Source organism: Salmo salar, chromosome 18 (assembly GCF_965601325.2).
Source record: "Salmo salar chromosome 18, fSalSal1, whole genome shotgun sequence".
NCBI lineage: Eukaryota > Metazoa > Chordata > Actinopteri > Salmoniformes > Salmonidae > Salmo > Salmo salar.
In genome coordinates, this window is record NC_138308.1 from 70,807,233 (window position 1) to 70,821,448 (window position 14,216).

The window sequence follows — 14,216 nt, forward strand, 5'->3', positions numbered from 1 at the left end:
AGTTTAGTGTAATGTTTCTGTTTCTTAAATGGGGCCATCTGTGTTTTTGTAGCACTTTCCTGCCATCTAGTGTGGTAATGTAATACTGCAAGGGTGTGAAAGAGTTATGCTTCGTTGTCACACGTCTGCCATTTTACTTGACACATTTTACCCATTCTTATCCAGAGCGATTTACACGAGCAATTAGGGTTGAGTGCCTTGCTCAAGGGCACGTCGGCAGATTTTTTTCCCCACCTAGTCGGCTCAGGGATGTGAACCAGTGACCTGTCGTTTACTGACCCAACGCTCTGACCAGAGTGGCCTAACACAATGTGTGTATGAGTAGTGTGGGACTTTGTCTTCAATAATCCAGTGAGATTGGAAACTAACCTGAAGAGTTGATGTCTTTATTTCGGAAGAGCAGTCATGCAGTACCAGTTTAGTGCAATGTTTCTGTTTCTCAAATGGGACGGCAGTGTTTTCCGTGCTGCTTCCCTTCCATCTAGTGTGGCTATCTAATACTGCAAGGCCATGAACGAGAGTTATGCTTGGCTGTCACAAGTTTGACCACAGTGTCCTAACTCAATATTTGTGTATGACCATTGTGGGACTTTGTCTTCAATAATCCAGTGAGATTGGAAACTAACCTTCTACCTTTTCATTTAACAGCAAGTAGTTGTTTTCCAAAAAGCAATATGCTATCTGTTAAAGTGGATTTCAGTGGCCTAACCAGTAGCGGCATACAGTATTTGATTTGTGCTCCCAACCATATGCATCTAAAATAAAAGGCAAGTACCAAGCCATGGTGAATCAGCTGAGACATGGCAACATGTGTTGACCCACTTACACAGCCCTCAGGCAACTCTTCAGAAGTGATCTAGTCAGCTGCAGGGGGTGCATGCATTGTTTCTCTGAACGGATCTAGGATGATGTTAACGCATCTACAATATCTCTTCTATTGTTTGTGTTAGAGCTGGTTTCTCTAGTTTCTTTTCAAAGAAAAGACGCATTGCTAAACTTGGTTGTCCTTTCCCGCCCCTGGGTGTCAATGTCTGTTGGTTCATCTAATGCTGTATGTCTGATCTCTGTTCTCTTTGTTAATGTATGTGTGTGCGTCTGTCTGTATCTGAACGTGTGTTTGCTTCTGCATTTTTTCCCCCACCCCCATACCTCCAACCCTCTTACAGAGGCGACGGTGCTGAGCTACGACGGCAGCATGTACCTGAAGATCATCATCCCGGGCACCATGCACACCGAGGCAGAGGATGTGGCGCTACGGTTCATGTCCCAACGTGCATTCGGTCTCCTCGTGGCCACCACCTCCAAAGAGTCCGCCGACACCCTGCGGCTAGAGCTGGACGGTGGCAGGGTCAAGCTGACTGTCAACCTAGGTAACCCATGGCAACCCCACCATGACCTCGGCAACCCCATTCTCGTACCCCTTCCGTCAAGCTCCATCTCCACCCCCTAAACATGAGCCTTTGTCTGTTACTGCAAGCCCGTCTCCGGTCTCTGCCTCCCTGGGTAGATCTACTCCTGTACCCCCTCTGCTTACATGGTTCTGTTTCTCCCGTGGTCCCTGCGGAGAGACCACTAGCCTGAAGATAAAGGGGTTTGGTTGTTCACAGTCTTCCAGTAGGTGGTGCTATAGAGAATGGTAACGCCAGAGCCGTTATGGTCCATAGACTACTCTAACATCATTCTAGATGAGTAGAACAAATATAGAGACTGGAAGGCAGTGATACAGAAACATATTACCCTACAGCACTAAGCCTTTGTCTATAGTTTGGACTCCTGGCAGACTGTTGTGACCTATGGCACTGATAACAGTGCCTGCCACTTTACGCTCCATCTCTTGAAGGGAGAGAGTTCACAGCAGGAGTGGGGGAGAAACAAGGCCCAGGTGCACCCTGGGATACAGGAGTGTGGGCCACCGACTTAGAGACATGAGGTGGTAGAGGAGAGGATGGTTCCTCCAATAATGCCACACCGTATCCATTCTATTAATCTTGTTTTCTCTCTCTCTCTCTACTTACCCTCTCTCTGACTCTCTCCATTTCTCTATCACACTCTCAAAGTTTCTGTCTCTCTCTCTTCTCTCGCTCTCTCTCGCTCGCTCTCTCATCTCTCACTTGGCCAAGGCTCAGACGATGGAACTTTTCATCCCTTCAATGGCCTGTATGTCTGCGGCCCTCGGATCAAACAGTCAGAGAGACCGGCTCACAGCCCAGTGTTGTCCCACAGCGACACACATACACACAAACACACACACACATTCTGTGATGTAGCTGACTCTGCCATGCTGCTCAGCCCTGTGCCAGAGGACCTACACACAGACCCAAGTCCACCTTGGCCCAGAACAATCAGCCCCGGCTAAACATCGTTTATCTTAGCTAATGAGGCTAAATGCTAATCCATAGCGCTAATGTGTCCAAATCAGCCAGTTAATAGTTTACCGAACGTCCTTCCCTAGTTCTTCCTCTTAATTTCTGCCTAGATCACTCCCTAACTTCTCCAAATCAGACCATACCCAGAGGTGTCATATCCACATCAACATGTATATTCATTGCTAGTTTAGAGGAAATCAATTTTGTCTTAGTTGGAGGTGGAATTCGTTTTAGAACCAGAGGAGGACTGCTTACCATATTCCCTAAGATAATTAAAGATGAGTTAATTGATCAATATGAAACAGTGTACAGGGATACTGCATGATCAGATGATCAATATACAATTAGTTGGTTTAATTGATCACTCTGCAGTCTGCGACGTAGGCCCACACGTGTAAATGGTAATACATGTTTTCCTTTCGTTCAAACTCAATCACAATCACATTGACCGCACTCACACAAGCTGTGGACAATCGTATTTTTCGTTAGGTGATTTTGTCATTGAGGAATGAAAAATTACCTTTTTAATTTCAGTATCAGCCACATAATCCCAATAACAGTGAGCCTGGTCCATGGCTGTTTGAGTCCACTATTCTGTAGCGGTTGACAGCTCGAGACCACGCCTCAGCCACAGCCACATGCACACGCAGCCTGTCGCCACCAGGGGGCAGAAGAGAATACTAACTCGATAATGGAGCTCCACCATTTTACCATGTGCTACCAGAAGACATGCATTTCAGAGACAGCTGTTGTAGAATAAAGCTAGAGTTAGTGCTTGTATAGCATGTTCTAGCAGATCTAGAATATTATAGCATATCCTGATATAGGTGTGTGCACTTGGCTTATTGTGGCTGGAGTGTGCAGATCACCCTTTCCTAATATTGCTGCTGTTGGTTTCCATACCCGAGGGGCTACAAAAGGCAAGCTGTTTCTAACCCACGATCACAATGTTTGCACTCGGTTAACCCATTTCTGATAAAAGCCACCGTAGGGAATAGGAATAACGAAACACACTTAATAATCATTGACTCTCGCTTGGACTAACACGCCAGTGACTGAAATGGTGAATTGACTATATCTGTCTCTCTCCATACATACTAACCCAATGCGTTTCGATCAAAGACGACTTATCTGTATGCTATCTATATCCATTGTTTCCACGTTCAGTCGCGCCCACGATGTCGTACATGTAGAATTGATGACCTTGATGTACGTGTTCCACGCGTAATCTTTGTCGATCTAGCACAAGATATCAAGAATCGGATTACTCTATAATGTACATTTATCATCCGCAGCTTACTGAACGGGCTTGGTTCCCTTGCCATCAAGTAGATCTACAGTTCCAGAGCTTCATTGTACCAATGATTGGGTGAATATCTTGCCTTCTGTAGCACATTGGGACTGGGTGGGTTTTGAATGGCAGCTGCAGGGACGGAGGGAGGGATGGGCGGATGATGGGGGGGGATGACGGAGGTGTGGAAAAGGGTGATCCTGACTCGCAGCTCTGTCCCCGGATGGTGGTCCCTAGCGAAATGCCTGGTTGTCTGCAGAATGTACCTTGAAGGATGTAAAATGTTATTATCTCTCTCTCTCCCTTTTCTTCTCCTTTCTCTCCTCTCTCTTTATTTGATTTGACCTCACCATCTCGCTCTCTCTCCCGCCAGATTGTATCAGGATAGACTGTAACCTCAGTAAGTGGTTTATATGCATTTTTAAGACTATATCACTGTTCTGCTGATTGTGCCACTGTCTTCTGTATAATGTGTCCCTCATAAATGCTGCCGTTCTCCTTAAGTCATACAAGTGATCACTCTATTACTATGTCTCTCTCTTAGCTATCTCTCTTTGATCATTTTTTATTTTTTAATCAATTCTCTGTCTTATCATTCTGTCCTGTTTATTCCGCCTCTGAGACTACACTAGGATTTTCCTTTTCCATTCCGTGATGAATTTTTCTTATCAATCCCCCCCTCCTATTTCCTTCTTTCAATTAGTTCTCCCGTTGTTGTCCTTTTGACTGTTAGTTTCATTCTATTCCCTCCTACTCATTTAAGTAATAGCTTTTGTAGGCCTATCTCGATCCGTTCCCTTTCCACTCAACAGCATGTCACTTTCTCCGCTCATACTCCAACACTGGTGAATTCACCCCTACTATTGAGGGTTCAGGTGTTAGATCTCACCCATAGCTGACTGAACACGCAGGTGAAGCTCCTCTGTATTTGGGGACATTGAGTGCGTCCGAAATGGCATCCTATTCCCATATAGTGCACTGCTTTTGACCAGGGCCCATAGGGCTAGCTAGTGGTGAATATGGTGAACAGGGTGCCATTTCAGACACAGCACTGTGTTCAGACAGTCTATGGTAGCCCTTGCCAACCCAGTCCTTGGTGACCAGTCCTTTTACATATTTGGTGTATACTAACACCAGCACACCAGGATTCAAATGAACAGGGGCATGCTGAGGAGTTTATTTGTTTTAGGTGTGCTGGTGTTAGAATACATCATGTGAAACGACTGGTGGGCCCAGAGGACTGGGTTCTATGGTAACCTCCATTGAGGGCACAGCCCTCTAGAACATACAGACACATTTATGAGGAACAAACGAATGCATTTCAGCGCAGGCTGAGAGAACGACAGCAAACTGTTACTATTTAATGTCAACAGATGAGGTAAGTGCAGCCCTAACTATGTCAAAGGAGAAACCTGCTTGGTGCGTTTGTTGTGCGCGTCTGCCTGTCATTGAGTGCACAAATGTATTCCTTTTTTTTAAGTATCTGTATGTATCTATATTTTTTTATGTGCTACAATCATTCCACGTACGCAGAGCATAACTATATTCATGCCATTTCTACAAGCATACTGGCAGAGTCAGGAAATGATGAATAGTGTCATTCACTCTATTGCTGCTGGCGTGACGCACATTGAAATCAGCCCTGCTAGGGTTTGAACACGACATGCAACCAACCCAACACTAGATGTCACCCTAACACATGAAGTAGACTGTAGCTCTGAAAGAGGATTTAGAAGAAGTGTTAGTTCTATTCCAGCAGAGGGCACAACACACACACACACACACACACACACACACACACACACACACACACACAAACACAGCCATCTCTCAATAAATAAGGGAATGGCTTATTTATGATGAATGATGTTTCTGGAAAGAGTTCTGGAGAGGAATGGTAGTACAGTAATTTGATAGAACACAGAAAGAACTATCCAGGTTATTTTTCCCTAAGACATCGAAAGAAGTTGATCAGCCCATGGAAGCTCAACTCGTTCTACTTACTTCAGATTCAATCATATTACTGCTATAGGTCACGTGTTCATATAGCCTGTATGCCAATTACTCCTTATGTGAATCAAATTCTGCCCTTAGTCATGTCCTGTAACCCGCTGCGTCCCAAATGGCACCCATATTCCCTATGCTGCACTACTTTTGACCAGAGCCCTGAATGAAATAGGGTGCCATTTTGGACGTAGGCAGTACAGTATGTGCCAATTGCTCCCTATGTGAATTGTGGTCATTCTACCCCTTAGTCATATCTGGTAACCCACTGAAGCTGCGTTTACACAGGCAGCCCAATTATAATATTTTACCCAATTATAGGCAAAAGATCTGATCTAATTGGTTAAAAGACCAATTAGTGGCAATTTTTTTGTTGACAGTTTTAAATGCAGCCTTAGTGTGTTTTTATAGGAAGTGAATGAGAGCCAGATCAGCGGTTAAACTGCTGTATCAGTATGGAGGGTGATATTTCACCACCTTACAGCACTCTGGGATGACATGTATTGTGACACAAGGCGAGCAATGTGGCGCTCTCAAGACCCCTCTGTAAATGTCACGACCTTTGGTCTGTCCACCTGCACACACACACACACACACGCACACATAAGATTCTACACACAAACACACATTCACTGTAGATCATACGCAGATATACACACACTGAAGAGGGACGTTTACACCCGCACACACACATACATAGGCACACACAGGGGCACAGGAACTTATAGACTGTGTATCTGTCAGTGCGTGTGTGTTGCCCTGCGCTGAGCACTGAGTCATGACTCCGCATTCCCCTATATCACACCGTATCCCACAGACGGCATCCGCGTCATAGCACAGTGATGGAGGAACAGATACTAGCATGGGTATTGAAAAACAAGTATTGTATACAATCTAGGCTGAATAGGTATAGGCGTGTACACTAAACAAAAATATAAATGCAACATGTAAAGTGTTGGTCCCATGTTTCATAAGCTGAAATAAAATATTATTTCTCCAAAATGTTGTACACAAATTTGTTTACATCCCTGTTAGTGAGCATTTCTCCTTTGCCATTCACCTGACAGGTGTGGCATATCAAGAAGCCGATTAAACAGCAAGATCATTACACAGGTGCACATTGTGCTGGTGACAATAAAAGGCCACTCTCTAAAATGTACAGTTTTGTCACGCAACACAATGCCACAGATGTCTCAATCAATCAATCAAATGTATTTATAAAGCCCTTCTTACATCAGCTGATGTCACAAAGTGCTGTACAGAAACCCAGCCTAAAACCCCAAACAGCAAGCAATGCAGGTGTAGAAGCACGGTGGCTAGGAAAAACTCCCTAGAAAGGACAGAACCTAGGAAGAAACCTAGAGAGGGACCAGGTGGCCAGTCCTCTTCTGGCTGTGTCGGGTGGAGATTATAACAGAACATGGCCAAGATGTTCAAATTTTCATAGATGACCAGCAGGGTCAAATAATAATAATCACAGTGGTTGTCGAGGGTGCAACAAGTCAGCACCTCAGGAGTAAATGTTAGTTGGCTTTTCATAGCTGATCATTCAGAGTATCTCTACCGCTCCTGCTGTCTCTAGAGAGTTGAAAACAGTAGGTCTGGGACAGGTAGGACGTCCGGTGAACAGGTCAGGGTTCCATAGCCACAGACAGAACAGTTGAAACACTCTCAAGTTTTGAGAGAATGTGCAATTGGCATGCTGACTGCAGGAATGTCGACCAGAGCTGTTGCCAGGGAATTGAATGTTCATTTCTTTACCATAAGCCGCCTACAACGTTATTTGAGAGAATTTTGCAGCACGTCCAACTGGTCTCACAACCGCCGACCACGTGTATGGCGGCGTGTGGGTGAGCGGTTTGCTGATGTCAACGTTGTGAACAGAGTGCCACATGGTGGCGGTGGGGTTATGGTATGGGTAGGCATAAGGTACGGACAATGAACTCAATTGCATTTCATCGATGGCAAATTGAATGCACAGAGATACGGTGACGAGATCCTGAGGCCCATTGTCGTGCCATTCAACCACCACCACACCTCATGTTTCAGCATGATAATGCACGGCCCCATGTCGCAAGGATCTGTACACTATTCCTGGAAGCTAAAAACCAGTTCTTCCATGGTTCTTCCATGGCCGACATACCCAGTTCTTCCATGGCCGACATACTCACCAGATATGTCACCCACTGAGCATGTTTAGGATGCTCTGGATCGACATGTAGGACAGCATGTTCCAGTTCCCGCCAATATCCAGTGACTTCGCACAGCCATTAAAAAGGAGTGGAACAGCATTCCACAGGCCACAATCAACAGCCTGATTAACTCAATGCGAAGGAGATGTGTTGCGCTGCTTGAGGCAAATGGTGGTCACACCAGATACTGACAACTTTTCCAATCCATGCCCCTACTTTTTTTTAAGGTATCTGTGACCAACAGATGCATATCTGTATTCTCAGTCATGTGAAATCCATAGATTCGAGACAAATTAATTTATTTCAATTAACTGTTTAGTTTTATGAACTATAAATCCGTAAAATCTTTATTGTTGCATTTTGCGTTTATATTTTTGTTCTGTACAGTTATTGGTATAAAAACAGTATTCATTTGTATTGGCATGTATACAGTTGAAGTTGGAAGTTTACATGCATTTAGGTTGGAGTCATTAAAACTCGTTTTTCAACCACTCCACACATTTCTTGTTAACAAACTATAGTTTTGGCAAGTCGGTTAGGACATCTACTTTCTGCATGACACAAGTAATTTTTCCAACAATTGTTCACAGACAGACTATTTAACTTATAATTCACTGTATCACAATTCCAGTGGGTCAGAAGTTTACATACACTAAGTTGACTGTGCCTTTAAACAGCTTGGAAAATGCCAGAAAATTATGTCACGCTTTAGAAGCTTCTGATAGGCTAATTGACATAATTTGAGTCAATTGGAGGTGTATCTGTGGATGTATTTCAAGGCCTAGCTTCAAACTCAGTGCCTCTTTGCTTGACATCTTGGGAAAATCAAAAGAAATCAGCCAAGACCTCAGAAAACATATTGTAGAACTCCACAAGTCTGGGTCATCCTTGGGAGCAATTTACAAATGCCTGAAGGTACCACGTTCATCTGTACAAACAATAGTACGCAAGAATAAACACCATGGGACTACGCAGCCGTCATACCGCTCAGGAAGGAGACGAGTTCTGTTTCCTAGAGATGAACGTACTTAGGTGCGAAAAATGCAAATCAATCCCAGAACAACAGCAAAGGACCTTGTGAAGATGCTGGAGGAAACAGGTACAAAAGTATCTATATCCACAGTAAAATGAGTCCTATACTGACATAACCTGAAAGGCCGCTCAGCAAGGAAGAAGCCACTGCTCCAAAACCGCCATAAAAAAGCTAGACTACGGTTTGCAACTGCACATGGGGACAAAGATCGTACTTTTTGGAGAAATGTCCTCTGGTCTGATGAAACAAAAATAGAACTGTTTGGCCATAATGACCATCGTTATGTTTGGTGGAAAAAGGGGGAGGCTTGCAAGCCGAAGAACACCATCCCAACCGTGAAGCACAGGGGTTGCAGCATCATGTTGTGGGGGTACTTCACAGAATAGATGGCATCATGAGGTAGGAAAATTATGTGGATATATTGAAGTAACATCTCTACCCATCAGTCAGGAAGTTAAAGCTTGGTCGCAAATGGGTCTTCCGAATGGACAATGACTCAAAGCATACTTCCAAAGTTGTGGCAAAATGGCTTAAGGACAACGAAGTCAAGGTATTGGAGTGGCCATCACAAAGCCCTGCCCTCAATTCTATAGATAATTTGTGGGCAGAACTGAAAAAGCGTGTGCGAGCAAGGAGGCCTACAAACCTGACTCAGTTACACCAGCTCTGTCAGGAGGAATGGGCCAAAATTCACCCAACTTAGTGTGGGAAGCTTCCCAAAACGTTTGACCCAAGTTAAACAATTACCAAATACCAATTGAGTGTATGTAAACTTCTGACCCACTGGGAATGTGATGAAAGAAATAAAAGCTGAAATAAATCATTCTCTCTACTATCATTCTGACATTTCCCATTCTTAAAATAAAGTGATGATCCTAACTGACCTAAGACAGGGAATTTTTACTAGGATAAAATGTCAGGAATTGTGAAAAACTGAGTTTAAATGTATTTGGCTAAGGTGTATGTAAACTTCCGACTTCCAACTGTAAGTATGTATTCTTATATAGGCATGCAGCAGTACAAAGGGAGGCATTTAAAGTTATATAGATGTGCATGTGGAAGTATTTTATGATTGGCTTTGTAACTATAAGATTCAGTAGTATAAAAGCAGTTATGGTAGTAGTCCACACTACTGTACAGTTCATTTGAAGTTTGTACATGTATTGACATTGGCACGCATAATAGTTTTATTTCACCAAATGCTCTGATGAAATTCAGTTCTCCTTTAAGGCAATTTAACGCTTGAGTGACGGTCCGAGCTTAATTCAATGTTCTCATCTTCTCTGAACTCTATTCAGGGCCAAACTCATTGCAAGCAGCCTACTGTAGAAAATTATGGCTGTTATTAGGACGGTTGCCTTTGGTTTTGCACCCATTGCAATCAGACATGCTCTTTATGAAATGAACATTACATCAACAATTATATCAACAACGTTTGTTGGATTTTTACTGTAGACTTCTGTACCGTTCTCTTCGATATACAATGTACAGAGAGACATGTCATAAGATGGGTGCGCTGTGCTACTGTCGGGACCTGAGCTATAACATGTCAAAAACATGTTTTGAAGATGTTCGCAAATATCAGTGTGTCCTCATAGTCTCCTCATTTCGTTTTCGCACATTTTCCGCTCCCTGCATGTTTAAATATGAAATGAACCAAATGCCTCTTAAAATGTTAAACAGAAATGACCTAATAAAGTAGTGCTTTGAAGCATAAACTTCAAAGGAATACATAATCAGAGCATTTTCCTAACTAGAGCTGAAATGGAATGAGCTTGGGTATGCTGTGGATGTGTGTGTGCACGCGCACATCGGTGTGTGTGTGTACTTGCTTGCTTGCTTGCATGTTTGCGTCATAGCCATCTTTATAGTAGCTTTTGCAATCGGGATAACTTCAATGTCACTTTTCTCCTTTTTATTTTGAAGACTTGCATATAAAGTTTCTGATATTGCTATTCCCTGCCATTGAAAAGCAGATCTATGAATAGCTTACGTTCAGTTTCTTAGTGTTAGGTGGCATTTGGGGAGTGAATCACCCTATCCACTAATGAAATGTTCCTACATGTGCCTAGGTGATACATGGCAGCCATTTTGTGCTGGGGCACTAGTCACACATCAATGTGTTGTGCAGCCGAGGCAAACGCCTTCCGTATGGAGATGTCTGGCTTTAACAGAGACGTTATTGTGAGCTGTTGATATAATCTGTTTATAGATGTTTTGTAGATATCACTTTAATAAAAATAGCAGTTTGAGAGTGTTTTGTGAGGCAAGGCTATCACTAGCTATGTTTCCATTAACTTGTCCAGGGATTTTTTTGTTGTTGTGGACATTTAGAAAGTTTGAGTAGAAAATAAATGCGATAATTGCCTGCTAGGGTGCATTTCCATTTAACTATATTGAGTCGATCAAAACAGCTGGACATAATGACGTCACACCTAAAAAACTTTTTTTCTTAAAAACCTATACTGTCCAATAAAAATGTAGTGGTTGAAGTGTTTCCATTAACCATTTAGGCAAATTGTGCATTAATACATTGGTGACAGCCACCTATTTGTTTCATGTCTTACAGTAGGTAGCCCGTAAAAGCCAGCATGGATAGAATTCAATAATTGACAAATATTTGCCATATTCTAATAATTCTCATGTCCGTGCCATGGTGAAACTCATGTAGATCGGAAATAATTGGATGGTGAAACTTGCCAGCCAACCAGAAAAGCAAGGTGAAGCAATTCAGGCAATCCTTGTCCTGCAAAGAAACATTTTTACAGTTGAAAAAAATATATTTAGCAAGCATTAGGTATTTAGAATTAAATGTGGAGTGGACCTTTATAATTTCATGACAAAAATGATTCCGCAATCATAATTTATTCAAAAACTGTTTCCAGAATGTTACAAAAGAAATATCCACCGATGTCGAATGGATAACAAATGTTGTCGAAGGTCAGAAAATGTTTCCTATATCTGCGGTTTCCATTACACATCGCATATCTGTTTTGCCGACATTGCTTTTGTTGAATAAACCTGGGTAAGTGGAAACCTGCCTAATGTAACTTTTTCAAAATGCCCTTTTCGAAGCCACTCCAGTAGTAAGGGAAAACTAGTCTTCAGTGAAGTGACAATTATTCAAAGTGTCAAAATGGATGTTATGCCCAGTTGCCCATAAGTAAAGGGTAATGTGTAGAGTCAAAACCAAGTCTTAAAGGGGGCCAGTCTGTAGAATGGCGCATAAGACCAGAAGACTGACTGTGACCTATTTTTTTTTGTACCTTGGAAATGTTCCTCTACTGTGTCTCTGTCAGACCCATTACCTCACACTATTCACCCAAAACAGAGAGCAACAGAGAGAGAGGGTTAGGAGGTGAAAACAAAAGGGAAGAGGGGTGGCGGAGAGGAGACATAAAAAGGCAAACAGTCACTCAGAGAGAGATACAGAACGAGGGATGAGGACCCAGACAGACAAACGACAACAGAAGAAAGGGCGAGAGTGGGTTACATACAGAGAGAATGTGAAAGGTGGCGGTGGTGAAACTTTCCGTTTGGGAGATTTAAGGAGGGTGGCACGATGCCTGTGGACTATCTCTTCCTCCATTTACCTCTCTCCCCTTGACTTATGGCAACGGGGCACCCTGCCCAATAGTCCTGCATGGGCCACAGAAGATTCTTTACCTGTCCCCACCTACTACCGTCTTTGACTAACCTAATGGCTTGGTAAGACAGCAACCATCTCCTTGGGGTGTGTCTCAATACTCATCCATGGCTTCCTTTCCTTGTATACTTTTAACACAAACAAGTGAAAGGATTTCATAGGCTTTTAGGCCATGCCAGATCAGTGATCATTGTGAAGACTCAAGGAAAGGAAGCCACTTTATACTATTGAGATGCACCCCTTTTTCTATTAGTACTCATCCCATATGGTGAGACGGAAGGAAAGGAAACCCCTTTACACTATTGAGATATACCCCTCATCTCAACCTGCATGGTGAGATGGCAGCCCTTTCAACCCAATAGGCTGACAGAGAGACAGGTTAGATCTGGGCTTGTTATGGGAGATGAAATGAGAGGAGCAACAGCACATTGTCTGGGTTCACACTCCCTCAGCAGAATGATGGGGTCTCCCAGGGCAACGCTGCTGCTGCTGCATGCTGGGAGATGCGGTCCAAATCAACTAAATCCACCAGGAACCTTCCTGGAGAGGGAAAGAGAGACGGAAAGAGCGAGAGAGAGAGAGATTGATGAAGAGATAGGGAAATGAGAGGGAAAGAAAGAGGAGATGAAAGAAAGAGCAGAGATACATTTCTCACCTTTTTCGCCATTTACGATCAATCACTCTTCATCATGACTCTCATTTTTGCCTCCCCCCGCCGTCTGCCCTCTTCAATGCTGGGCTAGATATCGACAGCTTTTATCTCATTGTGCATTCTAACAGGCACCACACACCATACAGTGAGGGTGGAGAAGGAGAGGAGAACAGTCTCATGTCGGCCCCCGGCCCTCCTCTCTCCCTTATCACGGTAATTGGCGCATAGGGTCACTACGACGGGCCATGGATAATCATGGCTGGGGGTCATACCCTGTGTGGCCGCCCCACCCGTCCCCCTCACTCCTCTGTATCCTCCCTCGCCAATGCGGCTAATCAAGCCGTGTTTTGAACGCGGCTGCCAGGAGTGTTTTGCTGTGGTGGCAGGATGCGACAGTGTCCTCGACTGACTGCAAGCCTAACCTACTTTCCTGAGAGAGAGAGAGCATTAAAAAGGAGGTCTGCTATTGTTTTCAATATGGAAATAAACAAGAGAGGGAGGAAGAGAGAGGGAGATCTGAGGCCCGTTCAGCGGGACGTCACATTTTGGAACGTTCAGATATAGAAACAGACTATGTAGAACAAACATGACTCTCTGATATGTAGAATAAGGAACCACACTGGCTCTATTCATGCCAATTCGATCTGCAACATTCGACAACGTTTGTCAACTGAACATGGCCCTTCTCTGTTTCAAAATGAAAATACTGAGGATGAGGCGAGGGAGGGAGAGCCGGGGGGAGAGAGAGAGGGGTAATGAAGAGCGAGAGTAGAGAGAAGGGGGAATGGAGAGAAAGAAATTGAGAGAGGGAGAACCGAGCGAGAGAGGATCTTGATTTGGCTGCCTGCTTGTGTTTATATCACCACTATCCACTGCTCGTCGCGTCTTTCATCTCGGTGGTCGCGCTCGCTGTTAGCAGACAGGCGCCATTAAATCTGGCTGCACAAGACACACACACACACACACACACACATACACACACACACACACACACACACACACACACACACACTTCATTAGATCTAAGATAGG

General features: G+C 43.7%; 1 protein-coding gene across 7 annotated transcripts in view; it reads left to right on the forward strand.

Annotated features, from left to right (window-relative positions):
• The window catches only part of nrxn2b (neurexin 2b), a 937,590-nt gene that overhangs the window by 489,910 nt on the left and 433,464 nt on the right, over window positions 1-14,216 (forward strand). For all 7 annotated transcript variants that reach the window (XM_045701329.2, XM_082965087.1, XM_082965083.1 and 4 more), the window contains 2 exons: window positions 1,167-1,370; window positions 4,031-4,057. In XM_045701329.2, coding sequence (XP_045557285.1) covers window positions 1,167-1,370; window positions 4,031-4,057 — 231 coding nt within the window. The remainder of the gene's footprint in view (window positions 1-1,166; window positions 1,371-4,030; window positions 4,058-14,216) is intronic.